Below are 23,485 nucleotides of genomic sequence, written 5' to 3' on the forward strand. Positions count from 1 at the left end.
CCTGAAAGACAGGTACCCTGCTGAATTCGTGTGAAACTTCCCGCGCACCCCAGTAATACACGTACCCCGCTCGCACAGGGCCAATCGCGTGTGAGACTTCCCACGCACCCCAATAATACACGTGCCCCGCTCGCACAGGGCCAATCGCGTGTGAAACTTCCCGCGCACCCCAGTAATACACGTACCCTGCTCGCACAAGGGCCAATCGCGTGTGAAACTTCCCACACACCCCAGTAATACACGTGCCCCGCTCGCACAGGGCCAATCACGTGTGAAACTTCCTGCGCACCCCAGTAATACACGTACCCCGCTCGCACAGGGCCAATCGCATGTAAAACTTCCCACGCACCCCAGTAATACACGTACCCTGCTGAAATAGCGTGTTAAACTTCCCGCACTCCCCAGTTATACGCATACCCCGCTCGCACAGGGCCAATCGCGTGTGAAACTTCCCGCGCAGCCCAGTAATACACAGACCCCGCTTGGCATTTGCTGTTTGGCAGCCCTGTAAACTGGTCCTGGGTTAGCGCAGACATTTGCGATGAATTGGGGATTTTGAGGGATTTTCCTTGCGCAAGGGCGTTCTTGGCGGCGTAACTGGCGCTGCTGCAGGGTCGCTGCGCCACGGCTGGTTTTGGGGGCTAAAATCCATGAATACGCTGTGCGATGAAATGGATTTTATCGCACGCGGCTGGTGCAGTGTATCGCACGGGGACACTGCGCCAGCCGCGTGCGCCACTTTTGTGCGAAATTCTATGAATTACCCTGTTTGTGCTTTTCAGCCCCGTCCGTTTCGGCGACAAACATTTCACGTAGATCCACTTAAGATTACAATACAATTCTAGCACACAGGGGATGTGGAAATATGTGTAATGTGCGGCTTTGTATTTACATTTGGTTATATTCATGTGAAACAGAATAAGATGGTATTCCTCTTTTAATTATTGTTGTTTATTTCATTTTTCTGTTCACCAGAGATGGGATTGAATTTGCTTTTAAAGGAACAGCAGCAGAGGAAGGAAGCATCCCTCCTAATTTGGCCTTTCTCGCTGTTGTCAGCGAATTCTCCAACAAACTCCTGAAGCCTGATAGACAGCTTGTGTAAGTAGCCTTTATTGATAAGTGTATGAAACTAAGATCACCTATGCTTTGTATTGCCTGTGAAAAATGTGCTGCCATTCAATCGAGGTTTTCATCACACAGAAAATAGATCCTCCCACCAATAGAAGTTTCCATGCAGCAGGTTTCCACAAGGGCTCACCCAGTTTATGACAAGATACATGCAAGTGTAGCCCGTGGCCCCATGGGGCCCGGCTAGTTGGGCAACATGCTGGCCATCTGAGGGAACACAGAAAAGAAAGACACAGAAACCGGTGTAATTAAGGCTTTATTAAATGTGTTGCGTGTGTTTATTTATGTAAGTGTTGGAACCAACCATCCAACCCACCATGGGGCCGGATGGAATGTTAAAAGTAAAATTAGAAGACAGAACAATAGAAAATAACTCCCCGGCCCAAGAATGGGCTGGTCAGGGGAGAGAAAAGAATCCAGCAGGATTTAAAAAGAAAGACAATTGAAAAGGAGAGTTGAAGAAAGAAAGAGAAAAGAGAGAGACTTAACTGGGAGGATCATTGTCTCGAGCGGCCCCCTGCGGCCTTAATCCACTGAAAAGCACTAGGTGGTGCAATGGGGAGCCTCTGCAGAGAATGTACAGGGAAGCTGAGCTGCTATGCCATGGGCAGCTCAGCCACCCTTAGGCCGGGGCGCCTGTCGGCCCGCCAGGGGGCCACACCGGACGGGCCCTAGAGACATTCATTGCCCGGGCATTGTGGCGGTGGCTGCCCGAGCCCATCAAGAACAATCCGTCCAGGACTGCATGTTGGGGGCGGTCCGACCGTGCCCCGAAAGGCCCGCCTCATGGCCAGTGAGGCAGTCCTGTTAACAAAAAAATCCTCCCGGGCTGCCTATGTCAGGAGCAGCCTGGGAGGTTCCAGAGATAAGCAGCGGAAGCACCGGGCTGGCCAGCGCCAGTGTGTAAGCCCTGGGTCGCTCTGTTGATCGGCCCGGGTGAAGAAAGCCCCGGGCTGCCCAGCGGAGTGGCCCGGCTGAGAATGCAGCCTGTCCCCTGCGTTTCCACAACGCATTGCTGAGGCATCGGGCCAGGAGGAGGGCTGACGCTCTTCAGTGAGCGCGGCAGTGTCCCATAGCAACAGAGACAGCGTCGGCTCTGATAATGGTGCCCGGGCCGCGCAGTGATTTCTGGTGGACCACCAGCCAACGAGCCCACCCTAAAATAAAACATATACCGCGGGCCGCAGCAGTGATGTCGGGTGGGCCCCCAGCCAACGGGGTCCACCCTAAAATAATATTAATGCCCCGGGTCACGGCAGTGATGTCGGGTGGGCCACCCCAGCCAACGGGGTCCACCCTAAAACAATACTTATGCCGCGGGTCACCGCAGTAATTGTGGCTTGTCCCCATGTGCATAGGGGTCAGCCCAGGACAGTTCACAGTGTGCGGGTAGTGAGGTGACCCCAAGTGGTGGGCGGGGTCACCCTGAAGGACCCCATTATGTTAACAGCCAAACACCAGAGGAGCCAAGCACCATCTTCTCACCCAGTGTCATCAGGGAACAGGCTCCAGCCTACAACCAGCACTTCACAGCCTTGCGTGCAATCGCCCAGAGACAGCGCCCTAGGACAGACCTCAAAGGTACTGTGTAGGTGTGCCTGACTGCAGCAGTCACCCAATTTTCATATGTGTCTCATGTTGTTGGGGGTAGAGGGGAGGCACCCTGGCGTGAGATGGTGGCATAGTTTGGCAGCCTGCCCAAAGCCGCTTTGCAAGATGGGACCGCCGACAGAGGCCATCCTCTGGCCTCACTCTCATGTTGGTGGTTGATGAGTTAGGAAGGGGATTGTTTGCAGCAAGCTTATCCTTAGGGTCACTGGAACCTCTCCAAGGAAGGGTGAGCTGTCGTAGCTGGTCCCCGCTTAGATGGAGCTCACGCCGGGGGAATCCTAGGTTCTTATAAGGGTATAATTAATAAAGAGGGACCCCATTGGGGGTCTTTATAAACATTCACTCTAGTGTCTGTGTCTGTTAATTATCCAGGAATTCAGGGTGTGGCCCATCTCCTGTATTAACCATTATATTTGTAGGTTGCTTAGCGCCCCACTAGCTCAGCAGGTCTGGGAAGGTGGGGTGGTATCGGTGTAACAGGGGCTACACAAGGAAATTGTGGAATTGTTATGCTCTCCCAGTGCAGGAGGGTTCTAGTGTGAACCAAATATTATCAAGTACCGTATCGAACGGTTTTGAATTAGAGTGGTCCCCACTTTTTACTGTTTAATCGCTCAGTCCCTTGCCACAAGGTCCACACCCTATGCCTAGTAGGTTTCATTTGTGAGCATAAAATGAAGTGGGAGGGAGGGATATAACGGCAGCAGTGCTCATGTGATGAATCAACTTCTGGCACAAGTGGTTAAGGGATGACTATCGGTTTCTAAACCATCAAGCAGCCCCAAACCTCTAGTACACCAGAAGGGATCAAAACAGATTGGAAAACAAGCAAATTATAAACCTCCTTGTCCAATATTGGTAACGTGGATGGAATGGCAGACTTCTCTACGAAAGGTTGTGGATCGATGGTTAGTTGCAACACAGCGAAAATACAATTATTACCCAATGGTAAAAGACTGTGCAGTCAAGGTTGTATAAAAATATCAACTTTATTATTATCACAACAGACATTTCTAGCACACTACGAAATGTAACCCACCCTGTAAAGGAATGCAGAGGACAGATAGTTTCAAAGAAGAAAAAGGGATGCACTCTGGATACTGATAGAAGAGTAGTCAGTATAGTAAATAATCACAATAGTTCAAGGATACTTAGTTTCAACACAAAGGGAGCAATGGGTCGTAAAATGTCACTAGGGGCCTTCAGAGAAGGAGCACGGGGACAGAACCACAATGTACCTTGTGCTGTAGGATTTCTAAGTGCTCGACAAGGTCGACTCGGTTTCAGGGTGCTTTGCAGCTTCTGCGACAGAGTTCAAGACAGGAGACAGCTGCGGGTATCAGGCGGCAGACAGTTCGGTGAGCAAAGCGGGACAGATGGCTGCAGGCTGGCCTACCTAGCGGCTCGGGGTCAGGAATCATTGTCTCAGTGGTGGTCGGCGGTTTTGAAGCACTGGTCGAAGCGTCTTGGATGGCTTTAGTGACTGCGGCATAAAAGTCAGCAGTGCAGTCGGTTGCAGCCAGGTGTACACCATGTCATCTCAGAAGTGCAAGGTTTGGCTCTCCCTATTCTGAGATGACATGATGTACTCCTAGCAGTCATATCCCAAATAAACATCACAGGTGTGACTGCACCTGTAGGCTGTATCCACCCAGAGTACACTGGTTTATGTGTAGGTTGTGCAGTGAGCATAGGAACATGTGTGCAGATTAGCCACACACAATTTCCAGGGGTTGATCTACCATTGTTCAATTTCATTTAAAATTTCAAAGAAGCCTAGGCGCACACGCACAAACACCGTGCGGATGGTCGAATTCCTCACAGCTTAGTAAGGGAATGCTGTGAAAGTGGCACTTACGCTGTAACCACAGTTACTTAGTGGTTTCATGACAAGCACCTTTTTGTTCCCTATTGGATCTTTCATAGATTAACATGCTTTGGATGCTCCCAGTCGTTATATTGGGAATCTTGTCCTCACACAGATGCCTCACCTTGGAAATATACTTAAATGTATTGCTTCCTCCTACACATTTCTCATCTGGATAGATATTCTCCAGCTCCAGCTGTTCTCCGATAATCTCGACAGGGGGCATAGTGCGACTCAACAAACACCTTCCATGACTCCTGGGCTCCAAACATGACATTGTAATGTATGCATATACTGTGCCCCTCTTCCTCTGTTCCTTTTCCCTATACACTCAGAACACTGTTTTTTCAGAACATTTTGTAAGTCATTCTTTTGGTACCACTGTGACAGGCTCCAAGCCTTTGGGCTTTAAGCGCTGCCGGGTCTGTAGCTCCAGGATGTCCATCACCAACCCGTGCAATATTTGTTTGTCATGCCCATGGATGGACCACGACATAAACTATATGTAATTTGTGTCAGTCCACGAACTCAAAGTCTGTGAGGGAATGAGCAGCTAAGATTGCGCTAGGTTGCCCCCCTTCGAAGTCGCAGGCCTGCTTGATTTCTAGGTATTCAGGGGCTGACACAGAAGGTCCGATTCCAGAGAAGGATAAGAGGGAGAGCAGGCATCATAACAAATCCTAGAAGAGATCCCATTATCGTATTGAGTGCCACCACTCCTCTTCTTCCTCTTCCCACAAGAAGAAAAAAGAAGGAAATAAAGACAGGATAGCAACTGTTGGATGGGGTAAGTCTTATTCGCTCAAATGGGCAGCATCGAGGGAGGAGTGGGAGGAGTTAACAAAACAAATGTTTGTCTTATTTTCTAAGGCCATAACCGGTACAATTTCGTCCAGGACGTAGTCAGCGATGTTACTATGTTCTGTGCCCCGAGAAGCTGATAAAAAGACATAGGAGACACAGGAGTCCGGCTGTACGCCCTCAAGCTCGCCCCCCTCAAAGTCAAAGTAGTCGATGGTGGCCATCAGTGCATCAAGCTCAACAGCTACCACTGTGGGTACCGCCCAGGTCATCCTTCAGGCCTATGCACCAGAGTTGAGGGCTCAATTTTTCCAAACCGTGAGGTTGATATTTGATATTGAGTGGGACCCTGTACCATCTGGGTTTGAACCACTTTCCAGATTTCCCGATGGACCAAGCAGAGCTTATGGAGCTAGCTTCAGGGCTCCACGACGCAAGTGACCTCCATACATTTCTCTATGTCAAAAATGCAGCAAGTGGTGCCACATGGGCATCCAAACTCGAAATTTCGAAAGATCAAGAAGGTGATAGCGAGGAGTGCGCATGCGCGAGCGACGTATGCGCTGCTAAAACCAACGGCTCCCGGCGGCCGCTGCTAATATCCTGCATATTTTCCACTTTACGTGGACTAATCGTGCCTCAACCGCCCACCAGCGGTGGCGGCCCCATCAGAGCTGCTGACGCCGCACTCCGGAGAGAAACCGGGAAGGGGGACACCAGAACCAGCCCGCGGACCGCCGACGGACGACAGGCGACCATCGCGGCGCGGGCGGAAGAGGAGGACCGCCCCTCCCCCCGGAGGCGCTGAGTTCGCTAGCTCCCAGGCGAGATTGTCGCTCGGTACGCGACCCCGCGGCGCTCTCCGGGGGCCATTGAGCGGCTGAGGAGGGTCCCCCCCCCCACCTCCTCCACCCTCGAGACAACAGGGGCTTACACACTACGGGAGCAACGCATCTGGAGAGGCTTTGCGGCCTGGGCTCTGCAGCACCAGCCTTACCCGCTGGACCTCTGCCCCTCCCCCTCACCAGCAAGACTGAGACCCAGGGTCGAGCGGCAGCAGGAGCCGTGAGCTGCGCTCCCCTGTTGAGGAAGACACGCTGCAACCAGAGGCACCCACGACAGGTACAAGGGAGCGGGGGGCGGACGCTTTGCTTGTTTTTCTCCCCTGCGACCCCTTTCTGCAACCAGCCTGCTGCAGAACCCACAGTACACAGGTGTGCCACAGACCAGCACCAGACCCAGAGCGCTGCTACGACCTACGTGTCCGCGGTGGACCCCAAAACTCCGCGTGAACAGTGGAACAGCCCTGCCTCTCTCTTGGGACCACCTACCTCACACCCCGAAGCGCAGCACTCCCGGTGGAACACGGGCACAGTCCCACGCACTTTGGCCGCTCGGTACGCCCGAGATAGACAAGTGCCAGCATCACGCCGCCTGGTGAGGCCGAGCGACGACACCGCGAACACCCCAAACGTGACCTTGGCCGCGATTCACTGTGCGCATCCCGCCCCGAGGAGGAACAGCTAGACCCCTACTACACAGAACCCAATCGCGACATGGGAAAGGAGAAAACCAGGAGGCAAACGCTACAGAGCAAGATGGATCTCTACACCGTGGGGGCCCCTCCCCAACGCGAGCCCCAACCTCTAGAAGAAGAAGGTAACCCTGGAGAACTCAGAGACCCTCCTGTCTCCTTATCAGACCTCATGAAAGCGATTGGGGACTCGAGGACGTCCTTGGAACTTAAAATGGGCGGCTTATCCTCGGAGGTGTCCCTTATACGCCAAGACCTCCGCAACTTGTCGACCAGAGTGGGCGAAGCAGAACAGAGGGTGTCCAGCAATGAAGATGCGATCCACCGCATGGAACAGCAGCTCACTGCGATTGCCCAAAAGGTGACCCAACTAGAAAACCGCGCCGAAGACAGTGAAGGGAGGGCGCGACGCAATAATCTCAGGATCCTCGGTATACCGGAGAAAGAGGAAGGCCCCTGCGCAGAACTCTTCCTGGAAGATTGGCTCACTCATATCTTCGCCCCGAAGAAGCTATCCAAATTCTTCTCGGTGGAAAGGGCACACAGAGTCCCCACCGGCCGGCCTATACCGGGCGCCCCACCCAGAACAATGATTGCACGCCTACTGAATTATCGCGACCGGGATGCGATCCTACAAATGGCGAGGGCCATGGGCCCGATCACATACAACGGCTACAAGGTTGGCTTCTACCCCGACTACACGAAAGAAGTCCAAAAAGCCCGCCAATCTTTTGACTCCGTTAAGAGGAAGCTCCAGTCACTATCCATCAAATATGCCCTCTTCTTCCCGGCATTGCTAAAAGTCCAGTATGAGGGCGCTACACACCTGTTCTACAACCCCAAAGATGCATGGGACTGGCTTGAAACTCATGTCCTCACGGAACCCAACGGGAGACGTGGGCCATCGGGCCCACCCACGCAGCGACCCCGACCTGGGAGACCCTCGCCCCCTCGCTCCCCGTCTGCAGCGGATGACGAAGCGTCAAGGACCCCGGCGGGAAAAGGATGAATACCCTGTACTGAAGGGCCCGAACTGCAGATTGGTAGAGTGGAAATGCTCACTTAGCGGCCGCCGCCCCCTAAGACCAAACGCGCGCTACCACACCCGGGTTATCCCGAAGAAGTTCATAAAGTTATAGGTTTAATGTTTGGGCGACAGGTGCTCCCAGTTGGGGGGGAAGTACAGGGTGGGGGGGAGTTCAAAGTTCATAAAGAAAGCGAATCAAGAAACAAGAAGATACGACACATAGAAGCATTGGCAAGGGAACCAAGTATTGGCTATGGGCAAGACCACAGACACGATCATCATCCAGGCAGGAGATATACCAACACGAGAAGACCTTCGGGCATCCCCCCCGAAGGTATAGCCTTGCACAAATCTCGAGCGTATAGGACTACCATTGATCCTCCCAGATGTCCAGATAAGCGCCCCACGCAGAGAGAATGAACTCCAACAAGGTGACCGTGCTCTCCTGGAACGTCAATGGCCTCGGCTCCAGCATAAAGCGAAGACTGGTGCTCCAGTACCTTAACCGTCATTCACCTGATATTGCCCTACTAAACGAAACACACTTGCTAGGCACGAGCACTAACTTCTTCAAAAAATCCAACTACTCTCACACCTACCAGGCTGGATTCACAACAGGAGCTAGGGGCACGATGATCCTGGTTCACAAGCGAGTCCCCCTGCAGGTCAGGAAGGTTAAGATCGACCCCCGGGGCCGATATGTTATGATACTGGCCGACATCTGGGGCGAGAAATGGGGCCTCGCTGCAGTTTACGCCCCCCCCTCACAGACGAAAGAGCTACTCTCCGAGCTACAGAGCCGGCTGCTTGAGGATGTGGCCGATGTATGGGTGATCGGCGGGGACTTTAATGAAGTGATGAACACTGCAATCGACAGATCTCACAGGAGGTCAGGCTCCTGTCCTGCCCCCACACCACTTGCCATGTTCGCCGAAGCTCTGGGTATGACAGATGCATGGCGCGCGCTCCACAACAACGAGGCTGGGTTCTCCTTCTTCTCAGGTGTCCACAAGTCATTCTCCCGAATCGATTATGCCTTCGTCCCCCGCAATGTAAGTCACAGGCTCCTTGACGCTGACTTCCTCGCAAGAGGTATTTCTGACCACTCTCCGCTCCTACTGTCTATGAAGAACTCCTGTCGTGGTCCGGATCGTAATTGGCGCCTGAACACATACCACCTACGTCTCCCCGAAATAGCGGAGGAACTGGAGAAGAAGACAACAGAATACTTCGAAAACAACGAAGGATCAGTGGACTGCCCAATCTCGCTCTGGGAGGCATATAAGACTGTCCTCCGCGGGGAAGTTATCTCGGAAGTTTCAGCCTACCAACGAAGACGAATCCAAAAGATCAAAGAGGCAGAAGCGCGCGTCCTGGAGTGCGAACAACAAACCCTGGAACACTCCACCCAAGAAGCTAAGGAAGATTTGGTCACCGCACAAGTGGCCCTTAGCAACCTGGCTCTAGACAATGCACGGACAGCCCATCAATTGGTCCGGAGCCAAATCTATGAACGAGGTGACAAGGCGAATAAGACACTGGCCTGGCTGGAACGGCGCAAGCAGACCAAGGGACATGTGCGGGCAATTGAATCCCCAGACGGAACGCTCCTCACAGACGACTCGGACATTGTCGCAGCATTCGCCGCCTACTATGAGAAACTCTACACTCCACCGGCCGAGCACCTGCCTCCCGAACCCACATGCTACCTTGACCGGTTTGAGATCCCGAAGCTCTCTCAGCGCCAAACAGACCTCCTGAATGCCGATATCACTGTAACTGAGGTACAAGAGGCGCTCGCACAGCTCCAACCTGGGAAGACCCCGGGTCCCAACGGGTTCCCTACAGAAACATGGAAATGCCTAGGCGGTTCACTGCCCGCCCACATGCACCGTATGTTTCTACGCAGCAAAGAGCTGGGGGCACTCCCCCCGGACCTCAGGAAAGCATGCATAGTCGTCATACATAAGCCCGGGAAACCCCCGGAGGAATGTGCCTCCTATCGCCCAATATCCTTGATCAACGGCGAAGCCAAGGTCCTTGCAAGAACACTAGCCAACAGACTGCTGCGGGTTATTGAGACCCTGGTTCACCCCGACCAATGCGGATTTATGCCCAACAAATCCACCCGCATGAACCTGCGCAGAGTTCAGTTGGCGCTGAGTAGAGCCAAGGAAATATCGGCCCCACTGGCCCTCCTGGCAGTGGACTTTGAAAAAGCATTTGATTCTGTGGACTGGGAGGCCTTGTGGGCAATCATGACTCGAATGAACCTGGGGCAAACATTCATATCGTGGGTTAAACTCCTATATGCACACCCAGAGGCCACGGTAAGGGTGAACGGTAGGTCTTCTCGATCATTTCCCTTGGGTCGGGGCACGAGACAGGGGTGCCCTCTCTCCCCGCTGCTTTTTCTATTGGCCATAGAACCTCTCGCAATTGAGCTTAGGACCAACACTACTTGGACAGGGTTCGCCTGGCCGGGGGGGGGAGAGGACCGACTATCCCTCTACGCGGACGACCTCCTCATATACCTAAGTAACCCACGTACTTCCTGCCCGATCGTCTCCCGCATCCTCAGAGAATACCAGCGCTTCGCAGGCCTCAAAGTAAATGAAACCAAAACCATTTACTTCCCGATCCAGGGAGGGGAGTCTGCGATCCCTGAAACCTGCCCATATCATGTCTCCATTAGAGAACTCAAATACCTGGGCATAAGACTCGACCCGTCACTGGGGGGGTTCCTACAACTCAATCTACAACCAATAATTGACCGATTCATTAGGGACACCTCCCACTGGCAATCACTCCCATTATCACTACTGGGCAGAGCGGCACTATTCAAAATGCTGACCCTCCCCAGACTACTGTATGTACTTCAAAACGCCCCCCATATAATCCCCCGAGACACCTTCGCACTCATTGACAGACGCCTTCGCACACTGCTGTGGGGAGGGAAACAATCCAGGATCGCCCTGGAGACGCTGCAGCGATCAGTATGGGAGGGAGGCATCGGTCTACCATGCATTCGCACCTATTATCTTGCAGCCCAGATTGGGGTGGTAAATGACTGGATACATGCAGACCCCACACTCCCCCACATCCGTCTTGAAATGGAGAGCATGACCCCACTAACCCCACTACAGACCCTGTACGCCACCCACGACCAACCCCCGTTGTTACCCAAAATGACACGTCACATTTGCCGGGCCTGGCGAGATGCGCACAAACTGATAGGCTGGAAAGGTAAACCAACACTATCTCAACCCCTATGGCACAACGCACTCCTCCCAGAAATAGTAAAGATGGGCCCCTTCGGTCACTGGTGCGCGAAAGGGATACATACACTAGCACATGTGATACAAGAAGGCCACCTCCTTGACTTTGAGACCATGCAAGAGCGCTTCGACCTCGCACCTATGGACCGGTTTCGACATGCGCAAATGACCCACGCCATCCGCACCCAATTCCCTGACACGACGACCATACCCCCCTGTACTCCCATTGAGACTAACATCCTTCCGCAACGCATTGCCTCCAAGGTCACCTCCACGCTCTATCAAGCCCTTAACTCCTTCGGGGCGACGCAGCTGGACGGGCTCAAAGAAAAATGGGAAAGGGATACAGGTCACATGGAACCAGAGGACTTGGCTGAGGCATTAATGTCCCCTAGAGAAATAGGTATTGATTCTAAACTCAGGCTTATACAACTGAGGATCCTCCACCGCACATACTATTCACGCACTGCCATGGTCAGATGGGGTGGACTAGATGATGGGACATGCCTCAGATGCAAAACAGAACTGGCCACCTTTTACCATATGTTATGGGAATGCCGAGTCTTACAGGTCTTCTGGGAGAGCTGTACCAACACGATTTCTGCCACCCTGGCGACACCAATCCCCAGAGACCCCAAAATGATGCTGTTGGGAATCCGAGGTGAAGTGGATCTCTCAAAACATGATAGAATATTTCTGGCACTGGCACTTGGGGCAGTCAAAAGATTGATCGCGGCTAGCTGGGGCTCTGCCGACCCCCTATCGGTGAACCGATGGGGCAATGAGTTGGACAGATGCGCGGCCCTGGAGCGACGGATTTATAATGCACGAGGGTGCCCCCGCAAATTCCAGAAAATATGGGGTAAATGGCTGGACGCTAACTGAAATGTACCGAAAGAAATAGAAATGTACTATTGTTAACATTGGTCACCTACCATACCCAACGAATGTCTGATGGCTCTCGGCCCCACTGGGTTCCCTCGGCCTCTTTGAAAACTGCCTTACTGTCATGATCTGTTGTATGCCTTTGACCCATGCCTGTTTTGTTGTTGTGTTATTAAAACGTAATAAACAGAATTATTAAAAAAAAAAAAAAAATGAAAGAAGGTGATAGCGACATTGGGCATTGGTGCATCGATGAGACCTTTGGCCCAGTATGATTCGACAGGCATTTTTGGATAAAGGTCCTCAGTCAGAGATGGCCCTCGCGATCAATCAGGAGATTTCTGACCCACTTATAGCACTGTGGCAACTAGCTTGTTCGACTCTGGCAGTTCATAAAGAGCTGGCCAGGAAATATAAGCCAGCACTTGAGGACCAGGCTAATTGCTTTGGCACTGTCCCTCTGGGGGATGAATGCCCAAATCTTGATGGACAGCACAGTAGCCATGAACTTCCTCAACGAGAGATGGGGTGTGCAGTCACTGCCCCTGTGCGAACAGGTCCATGCGGCTCTGGTTCTTGGCATTACAAAACATCTCTGTTTCAGCTGTTCACTGATGGGCCAGTGATCGTGTTGGCGGATGCCCTGAGCCGGCAGAGTTTAGGCTCCTATCAGTGGGATGTTAGCCCAGAGTTCCTTGCTGGGATCTTTGACGTTGGGGGACCCCCTCCGGTCAATCTGTTTACAACAAGAGCCAGCTTGAAGTGCAGACTCTTCTGCTCAAGGAAATTCCCCCCAAGAGGGGCCCTGAGGAATGCGTTTTGGTGGATTGGACCTTTGACCTTTACTTTGCGTTACCACCCATTTCCGTCATCCCATGGATTCATCCCATCCCATTCGGCAGAGGGTCATGCTTTTCCAGAGCACACACATGCTACCAGCTTCAGCCCTTTTCCATATCCTGGGCCTCATGGCATCTTGCATTTTTCTGGCGCGAGGGGCCAGGTTGAGGAAGTGTTCCCTTCAGGGGCTACTCCGCTTTGTGGTCACAGTTTTCCAGAGACATGTCAGATGTCCCCCTAGTTTAGGGGACAGTAGCCAACAAGCTGCCATGGTGGTCGAGTCAGGAGAACTTAATAGTGGGGGGGCACTCTCGACACGTTGGCCAGAGGCCCAGGGGATCACTGGCGCTGCACTGAAAGGCTGGGGTGCTCACTGCAGGGATTTGAAGGTGAACAGGCTCTGGTCACAGGTACAGTGCCCATGGTATATCAACTTGTTGGAGTTGCGAACTTTAAGACTAGGCTAATTGCTTTGGCGCTGTCCCTCTGGGGGATGACTGCCCCAATCTTGATGGACAGCACAGTAGCTATGAACTTCCTCAACGAGAGATGGGGTGTGCAGTTACTGCCCCTGTGCAAACAGGTCCATGCGGCTCTGGTTCTTAGCATTACAAAACAACATCTCTGTTTCAGCTGTTCACTTGATGGGGACAGTGATCGTGTTGGCGGATGCCCTGAGCTGGCAGAGTTTAGTCTCCTATCAGTGGGATATTAGCCCAGAGTTCCTTGCTGGGATCTTTGACTTTGGGGACCCCCTCCGGTCAATCTGTTTACAACAAGAGCCAGCTTGAAGTGCAGACTTTTCTGCTCAAGGAAATTCCCCCCAAGAGGTGCCCTGAGGAATGAATTTTGGTGGATTGGACCTTTGAACTTTACTTTGCGTTACCATCCATTCCCGTCATCCCATTGGTTCTCAGGCAGTTGACAAATTTTCAGGCTTGCCTAATTCTGGTCACCCCAAAATGGACTATGAGGATATTGTACCTGGAACATCTGGTGTTGACCATTCGCAGTCTTCCTTGGAGGGCGGACCTATGTCCGATCTGTTAGGACCCCTAGTAAAACTCTTCAACAAGTCCTGATCCCAAAAGGAGGCAGGGAACTAGTGACTCCTGACTCATATAGACCCATCACCCGCCTAAACATACATGTGAAGATCTATGAAAAAGTGCTAGCTACAATGCTGGAGGCCATACTTCCGAGGCTGATGCACGTAGACCAAATTCATCACGGACAGGAATAGATACAACATTCGCCGGACCCTGAATGTGGTAAAACAGGCGGACAGGGACGAAGATGTTGCTGTTTTCCCTCAAAGCACGCAGGGCATTTGATCGGGTGGACTGGGGGGAGATCAGAACATTCATGGGAGTGTGTGGGTTCAGAAATGCATCCGGAAAGTGGATATTAGCCTTATACCTGCCGTCCAGCAGCGCAAGACTCAAAATCCATCGGGAGGTGTCTGATTCCATACCCATTTGCAGGGGCACGAGACTGTGATGTGTGCCGCCTGCCCTCCCTGTCCTTTGCCTTGGCAGAGGAGCCCCTTGCCAACAGAATCCGAACCAGGTTACAGACATCCCCCAGGTGACTTTTTATTAAGCAAATCGGCCAGAATGGCAGGGGGCAAACTGCTGTGCTCCTCTCAGTCCTCCCAGACCCAATGGGTAGACTGAGGAGATAATGGGATGTATCCCTGACACTGGGCCCATACTTCTCGATCATAAACAACGTAGACTTCTCTCCCAGCTTAGCAGAGGATGACTTTAGGGCTTGGATGAGGGGGTCTGAAAACATTAGCAGACCTATATGCACGGGGCACACCCATCACATTTGAGGAGGCCAAGTGCTGGATTGTGCTGGAATCGTCAGGAAGATATCACTTCCTACAGCTGCAGCACTGTGCAACAAACCCAGCTGTCAAAGCTGCAGGGAATATGCAGGCCACTACGCCGGAATGAATGCTTATAGGTGGCTTGGAGAAAGGTGGGATCTCGGGTTGGATCTCCAAGTAGTATTGTTTGATTGACGGGCTGGGCACGGGGGAGGAACCCCTATATATACCAAGAAATGCGGGCATATTTAGGCATGGAAACTGGGCCGGACACCTGGTGCCAGGTGTAGGCGAGGGCTACGAAAGCCTTTAAACGCACAACGATTAAGCAATGCGCACACAAAAACTACTAACAATGGTATTTCAGCCCCCAGAGGCTGCACTGGGTCAAACCAGTCTACTCCCCATTATGCTGGCCTACATGCAGCAGTGTAGGGGTTCTTGGGCAAATGTGGGGGACCTGTGAACATATACAGGTGTTTTGGAAGGAGATACTATCCAAAATTAAAGACATAACGGGAGTGACCTTTCCACAGGACCCTTTAATTTTAGTGTTGGGATACACTGGGGCGAGGTGTCAATACCCGATGTCGGGCACTATGGCCAATTTTGACACAATTTCTGATGGTGGCGAATCTGACCATCACCCAGCAGCAGAAGAATCCTGATGGTCCCCAGATTACAATTTGGTAGGGCAACATTCGGGAAATCTGGTCTGCAGTACTTACAGGGGCTACGGAAACGTTTAATATGATCTGGAGACCATTCACTGTCTTTATGGAACCGTGGTCTGAGAACAATACAGGCCATTTATTTTGAGCGTGGGTTAGGCCAAATGATGGACAAGAATGCGTAGTAAAGCATTGTTTAGAAATGTCATACCGATGTTTGAAGCGAGTAGTAGAAAGGTCTGGCAGGGCACATTGGCTACACGTGATGTTGAGCAGGTCTGAGATGTTAACTATAATGTTGAGGGAAGGTTGGAGGATTTCTTTTTTTGCTTTTGTTTGTGTTTCGGAAATGCAAATAGTTTGGTTAAAAAAAACGTATAAGCCACCTTAAAAGACTAGATTTAATTATGATCAAGGACTAAGTATTGTATGTTTTTAATATGTACAGAGTAACTTGCCTTTGGTTGTCACTACTAGGGTGTAACCAGTGCAGGAGGAGCTCCCGCCAATTTGTATGGCTCTATATATTGTGCATTTTGCCCCAGTTCCTTTTTTCAAGTCCTCAATGTGCTGCTCAAGAACCCCATCAGCTTTTTTCAAATTTTAACTGGATCATGCTGAATCCTAAAATGGCTTCAAGATGTTTACGGACTCACTGGGACAGATGTCCATGACTGACCCCCATATAGTCTGTCTTTACTGCCTGGGGAGGAGCATGATACAGAGGACAACAGTTTGTGCCAGTCCATGCACGGAAAGTTCCTGCTGTGTCACTAAATTGTACACCTCCCTTCACAAAGGCGGAAACCACACTCCCACCAAGTCTTCTGCTTGAGAGCTCTCTTCCAAGAAGCCCCGGTCCTTGCAGGAGACATAGGTGGAACACAGCTTGAGGGACGAAAGCATTGATAAGATTCAAGCTCATACAAAAGTGAGCAAAAAGAAGCATCATCATAAGCGGTTTGTTCCCCCAATAAATAATCTGAATGCCATTCTTCCTCCTCATCCTCCAAAAAGTAGAATTGCCACTCCTGTTCCAGTCACAATGAAGACTTTTCAGCAGAACCATCATCCCTGAAGTTTCTCTCTCTTAAACTGGAGCAGGGGGAGGTATTCAGGCAAAGGATGCTCCCCATCTTTGCCAAAACGAATCCAGACCAGGCCTGAGAGATGTATCCTTGGCTTCAAGCCCAGGGACTGTATCTCTCCCACCCTGAAATCTCTCCACTGGCTCCTGGTGACTTCAAGGATCAAGTTCAAGACCCTCTGCATCATCCACAAAGCTTCCTCGGGGCATGGCCTACACTACATCTAACTCTTCCAAAATACCTTCCTTCTAGAGCCCTTCACTCAGCTACCTCCAACTCTCTGAGGTCCAGATGCTTCTCCAGGCAGAGAGTGCGGGTAGATCTCTCTCCTCTGCAGGTGCCTCCCTCTGGAATGGCCTCTCTGCCTATCTCAAACTTGAGCTGGACCACCTAAAGTTCCGGAAGCTGCTCAAGATCTTCCTTTTCTCCTCTGCTTTCTCTCTCTCTCTCTCCCCCCTGGTAACCTACCTGTCCACTGTGCCGACTTATTACTCGGATACCCCAGAGTCTCACTGGGTGCCAGGCTCCTCCACGATCAGTCTCCCCTGCACTGCCTCTGGACTTACTGTGCACTTGGGGGATGTAACTGTAACCTCTGCAGCCCCTGCCTCCTTGCACATACCCAGAGCCACGCTGTCTTGGCTGCACTCACTCTGAGCAATACTCCCTTGATTCCACCTCCCCTTTCCCTCTCCCTTGCACTTCCCCCTCTCCCTTCCCCTGCATCTTTTGTGCTGTCGCACTTGCACGATCTGAATGACACAAGCCATAGTAAGGTTGTCTTGTCCTCCCCTGTTCCCCCCCCCTTGTCTTGTCACGCCAAGAAACACTTGTGTACAGGCACATTATAAATGACTTGTATCATAAAAGCCATGGCAACCTCGGTCCTGGGGTGGAGCAAGTGCCCAGCCTGGTGGAACAAACCAGCAGAGGCACCTATTCAGGCCACAACAACACGCATGCTGGCTCGGTTCTAGTGCTAACACCCAAGACTGCTCCCCTCCCACTTCGAAAGGCTCTGCCTTTCAGCATTGTACCCCCAGATGCCAACTTCCTCACCTTAGGCGCCGGCCTGGCTGACACTTCACTAAAAGTTATGTTATGTTACGTTGACAGATATGTAATGCGCATGTTTGTCCCAAGGCATCTTGGTGCAGAGAGGAAAGGCACAGCCGGGTGGATCGCCCAGGGCTAAAAAAGTAATGTCTTAAGGAGGCGTTGAAAATGAAAATGATTCCCCACACCTCTCAAAGCCGGGGCGAGGCCATTCCATAGTTTACCAGCTGTAACAGAGAAAGTCCTACCACCAATTCTGGTCAGACGGAACCTAGGGGCCACAACAAGATGGGAAGCAGCTGAGCGCAATATGCGCTGAGGGATATAAGGCAGACATTTGTCCTGCAGCTAATCAGCACGTTGATGATAATAGGCTCGATGAACTAGGCATAATGCCTTAAATGTAAGCCTCTCTGCCACTGGAAGCCAGTGAAGAGCCAGAAGCACAGGGCTGATAGGGCACCATAGGGGGCAGAGGAAGCCACACAGGTAGCTAGATTTTGTAAAAGCTGTAACCGATGTAAGAGTTCCATGGGTTGTGCCAGGTAGAGGGCATTGCAATAGTCAATGCGACTCATAACCATGGCAGACACGACCTGAGGGCGCAACGCAGAAGGCAAGAAAGGCAGTACATTGCAGAGTATTTTAAGAAGGAAGTGACCAATTTACAAGTAGCACCAACTTGTGGGGCCATAGACAGAGTAGCAGAAAGGGTAAAACCAAGGTTTTTAACCATTGCCACTGGTGCGGGCAGGTTACCCAGTTCCACACACCAAAAAGTTGAAACCCACAGTGAAGGATCAGGGGGAGAACACACCACCACAACCTCAGTATTGCCCCTGTTAACTTTCAGCCAATTGTCCATCCACTCCCCTTCACGGCCCCCAGGCACGCACGCAAGCGTGATGACACCTCAGGCTAGCCCGAATCTAATCAGACCAAGAGCTGAGTGTTGTCAGCATATGTGTAGCTTCGGAAGCCGTACGAGAGAATCAGACCGACAAGAGGCTGAACATAGATGGTAAACAACATGGGGGACAAGGCCGAGCCCTGCGGGACACCACATGAAAGTAAGTGAGCAGAGGAGAGGAAAGGGGGAAGAGAGAGAATGTGGGTCCTGTCAAACAAGAATGATGAAAACCAAGCCAGGATGGAGCCGGAGAGACCAGCCACAGCCATGCACGACAGTAGGATAGAGTGGTCCACCGTATCAAATGTGGCAGAGAGATCTAGCAATATCAAGGCCCCCACTCCACCACTGTCCACCATCATGGCCAGATCATCCAGTACCGAGACGGTTACACTCTCCGTTCCCCTCACTGGTCGGAAACCTGACTGAAAGGAATTTAGAAAACAAGAGGATTGAAGAAAAGAAGAAAGAAGGGGAGAAATAGATCGATAGTTAAACAGCACTGCTGCCTCCAGAGATGTTTTTTTCAACAGTGGAATCACAGTAGCATGGTTTAATTCCACCGGGATAGTGCCTGATTGGCAAGAAAGATCAACAGCCTTCGTAATCCAAGGAATAATGGCTGGTAAAATATCCTTGAGCACCACCAGAGGGATAGGATCAGAAGGGGCAGCAGATTTCAACTTGCGGATTGCTGTACATATGTCCTCATCTAAAGATTCCGGTAACTCCAACCAGTGGTGTGTAGAGGGAGCTTCAAGCGGAATAGAGTTAGTGTAGGCAGAGGCCTGCGTGTCCTTACCAATGGTCTCACGTATATCAACAATTTGTGAATCAAAGAAATCCGAAAGAGAGTCACAGAGGACTTGAGTAGGGACTGTATGTGGTGAGACACGCTCTGAGAAAGAAAGAGCCTTTACCACAGAAAGCTTAGACTTATTAAAGGGCTAATTCAATTTTTAAGGTAAAGTAAACATGTTTAGCCGGTTTAATGTGCCTGATGGCACAATTTTTTGCAACAATGGACCAGTTCTTTGATGATGGGGGTGCTCTATTCATTATGATCTGTAACTCTTTAACTAGGGAGAGGTGAAGGATTTCCCAGAAGAACGACTTCATGCAGGCCTCGGCTTATGGCAAGTTGCATGCTGTCGGCTCCAGTGAAACCAGTAGTCCAGTTTGACCTCAGAAAGATTCTTCACCTGCATCAACTGAAAGAGAGTCTTCTACATTTTAACTGGCCAGTAGCTGCCCCTGGGTTGGTCACATGATTCAAACTAGCCTCCACACCAGTTGCAGAATGTGACGTTTCCCAAAAGCATTGACTGACCCCCCAAATCTGTGCCTCCTGACAATGCACCCCACTCCTTACAATCTGGTGGTTCAAGACTCTACAGTGGGCTAGGAGTAGGCTATGTTTCATTCCTAACTCAGATGGGCAAAGCATGAAGTTGTATACTTTTAATGTTTGTGTGTGCTCCTGGCAACCTGTCCTTGAGGACAGTAAACGCCACCTGAAACCTGGCTAAATATACCCACTGTTTATGGAATGTGATCACTGAGACATCGGAGAGTCTCCTATGTCACAGAGGAAAGAAGGTTTCACTTCCCGTTAATGATGTGAATGAGGAAGCCTGTCAGATCCTCAGGCCTGGGCATGGCAGGCTATCTGCAGGCATTCCTGGATATGAACATGTGGGTTAAAAGCAGATGACTCTGGCATAGTTAAAGACCTTCAAAGCCAAAGCCAAATCCATAGGATTGTCCGTCCAACAGCAGCCTTACGCCACTCACTCATGGGGTAATTTCTTTTTGGGCTTTTCCTCCTTTAGCTGCTATCGAAGAGGTCAAGAACCCTCTGGAAACCAAGGTCAGTAGTGTTTACCCAAGATACAGGCAGAGGCGCATCCAAGGTCAAAAACCCCTTTGAATCGAACTGCAACCACCCATCTCTAGAATGGGGAAAGCTGACTGTGGAAGTCTGTTAGGCAGTGGCAGTTCACCACTTCCGAAGTCTTGTCCTGATAGGTTGTCCCGCAGGGATATTGCCTCTCATTCTTTCAACATGGTCCTTCTGGCTCTCCCCTCTCTCCCGATTCCCTCCTCCTTGAAGAAGTTCATCAACTTCTTGCAAAGTGCGACATAGAGCTGATGCTGGTGCCAGAGATTGAAAGTGGCTGGTACCTGCTTTACTTTCTGTTCCTAAAGAAGGATGTGGGCCAGTGTCCCATCTTGGTTCTGAGGCTTCGGAACGTGCACCTGCACAAGTATAAGTTCAAGATAGCATATATCCTCCAAACCCTTGCTGGACTGGCTTGTGTCACTGTACTTCAGGACACCTACTCTCATATGCCAATCCATCCCATGGACCTGCGATACCTGTGGTTCGTGGTTGGTAACCTTTCAAGGTCCCACCCTTCAGGTCCCGTCCTCTGCGCAAGGGTATTCACCAAGATGTTGGTTGTGGGGGTCCTACTTCTCAGGAAGAATGATGTCAGCCGCCTACTCCATACCTGCTTTATGCTACACATTTTGGAATTCCCCCTGAACTTCAAGAAGTCTTAAATCGCTTCCCATGTGGCCAGGGGATGGCAGCCGCTGCCTGATCCTGACCCTGGGGATGAGGGAGGATCGCATGGGAGGAGATGGCTGTCAAGGAGAAGTGGTGACCCCATCAGGAGAGACGCAGTATGCTCCTCTTCCATGTGAAGAAGAACCTATAATCCCTGATTGCTTGATGGCATATTGTCAATATACCAATCCTGTTAATAATAAAACTCAAAGACCTGTTTTTGCCAGACACCTTAAGCAGGAATACATTCACCTTTCATGTGCACATAATATTCATATAACATCTTCTATGCCTAACCATCTTGACTTAAATGAAAATCCAAAACATTGTAGCTTTACAAAGTTTCAATCTCCAATGGACTCCAAGTCCCATAAAACCTATAGTACTGGGATGAGGAGGAAGAGAAAGGAGTTGATGTGAAGTGGAACGCTCACCAAGTTGAATGTGCAAACTAGTTTTAGGAATATAAATCAGTTAATGTGGGGGAAGGGGATATACCTGGCAGGAGAATATACCTGGGATCTGTCAAGCTGAGAGAGAGGGATACCTGGCAGGGGAGTACACCAGGTAATCCAGCCAAAGTATGTGAAAGAAGAAAAGACATTGTAAAGCAAGTTCCTGACGGGGAGAATACCAGGAAATCCACACCAATAAGTGAAAGAGACACTTTTTCGCCATCCTTACAAAAATAATTTTATTTATTTTTATTTATTTATTTTATTTGTTTATTGCGCCCAGTCCCAGAGGTATCACAGTGCTAGAGAAGATACTCTTTCTCACCCTTAAGAAAGTGTTGTATAAGACAGACATTTACACTACTCTTGGGGAGTTATCGTTTGTGGGGGACAATATTTTTTTCATCCCTAAGGAAGTGCTGAAAACATAATTACTTAACCTACAAACAGATACTTTGACATCCTTGAAACATCATTTGTTTGGAAGAGACATTTTGATCTTGAGGAAGTGTTATATCAAAGAGAAATTTCTACCACTCCTAAGGAACTATTGTTCGAACACTTGCTATATTCTACCTGAGACAATTCGGGGGAAAGGAAACATCACCTGGATACAAAGATTGTTCTGTTGCACATTTGGTTGTTCATTTTCAGTGTGAGGGTCATATAAGTTTTGGACACAAGGGGCCTCATTACAAGTCCGGTGGTAAAACCGCCTGGTTACCGCCGGACTCGTATTACCATTCCGCCTCCGTGATTCCAGGAATTACCGGGGCATTACAACCCCGGTTTTCCGGGAATCACGGAGGCGGAATGGTGTTAATCCCCATTCCCATTGAGTCCTATGGGACTCAATGGGAATGGGGATCATGGAAACACCGGCAGCATCTCGTAATGCTGCCGGTGTTTCCTCGTCCGCCTGCAGGAGGGCGGTGTTAAACCCGCCCGGTGAAACCTGGCGGGATCATCACCTGCCACCTGCAGGAGTCGGGAACAGGCGGTCCGGAAACAACGGTGGCAGCGGGTTTACCGCCACCGTTCTTTCCGGACCGCCTGATTTGTAATGAGGCCCAAGGACATTTTGCTTAAGTTGGACGACGAGACACAGACTGTTCCCTAGTTTTGATTTCATAGGCAGGGAAAATCATTTGGATAGGGATAGAAAGGCCTTTATCCAAACCCTTTTATTTTGATAAATGTCTAATGTTAAAAACATTACAACTTTGTGGCCGGCTCTCTTTTCTGACCCCTCACAATAAGGATTGGAATTTGTCAGACGACATCCTAGTTGTACTAATATGTGATGCATGCCACTAAGTTTATTTATGCCTGCAGGTGGCGTACATGTTACATTTTTCGTCATCATGCATAGGGAAGACTCTAGATCCCTTGATGTGTCCTACCTCTGCTGTTCTTGTTTTTCGGGGGGAGGTCCTGTCTCTTTTGGGATGTAGCCTATGGCGAGCTAAGGAGTGTAACATATGCTACATTTTCTCACAGATCATGCTGATTTATTGGCAGTGGCCAAGGGGCTGCATTACGCCATGATTCTTGATACCTTGCCCAACTGCGAGATGCAGTAGGTCTACACCCACCCCAACACACAATATAGAAAGATGGTTGAAACGGTAGGGGTGGCTCTTTGCCTTAGCACTCCAGAAAAGCACTTACGGTCCTAAGACTTGAGCGACCTCTTGGACAAGAGTCAACAGTCTGAGAGAGCCCTTTCCTTCAACGCATCCCTTTCAGACCTTATTTCCATGTTATTGCAGCGACCATGCACAATGCCGGTGGTCGATGCCAACTTCACAAAGAAGTATAAGCGTCGGGGAGTATGGTGCTAAAGGCCATTAAAGCCATCTGCGCCTTTGCTAAGTATTCTCATGTCCACCTAGTCAACAACAGCAAGGAAGTATCATGCCATG

At 50.6% G+C, this 23,485-nt stretch overlaps 1 protein-coding gene across 4 annotated transcripts in view; it reads left to right on the forward strand.

Annotated features, from left to right (window-relative positions):
- The window catches only part of LOC138526199 (cohesin subunit SA-2-like), a 2,217,157-nt gene that overhangs the window by 2,041,510 nt on the left and 152,162 nt on the right, over window positions 1-23,485 (forward strand). For all 4 annotated transcript variants that reach the window (XR_011283519.1, XR_011283520.1, XR_011283521.1 and 1 more), the window contains one exon: window positions 976-1,101. Coding sequence is in view for 1 of the 4 variants with exons in the window: in XM_069636632.1 (XP_069492733.1) it covers window positions 976-1,101 (126 nt within the window). In the remaining 3 variants the exon portion in view is untranslated. The remainder of the gene's footprint in view (window positions 1-975; window positions 1,102-23,485) is intronic.

Source organism: Ambystoma mexicanum, chromosome 7p (genome assembly GCF_040938575.1).
Source record: "Ambystoma mexicanum isolate Mex_15411 chromosome 7p, UKY_AmexF1_1, whole genome shotgun sequence".
Lineage (NCBI taxonomy): Eukaryota > Metazoa > Chordata > Amphibia > Caudata > Ambystomatidae > Ambystoma > Ambystoma mexicanum.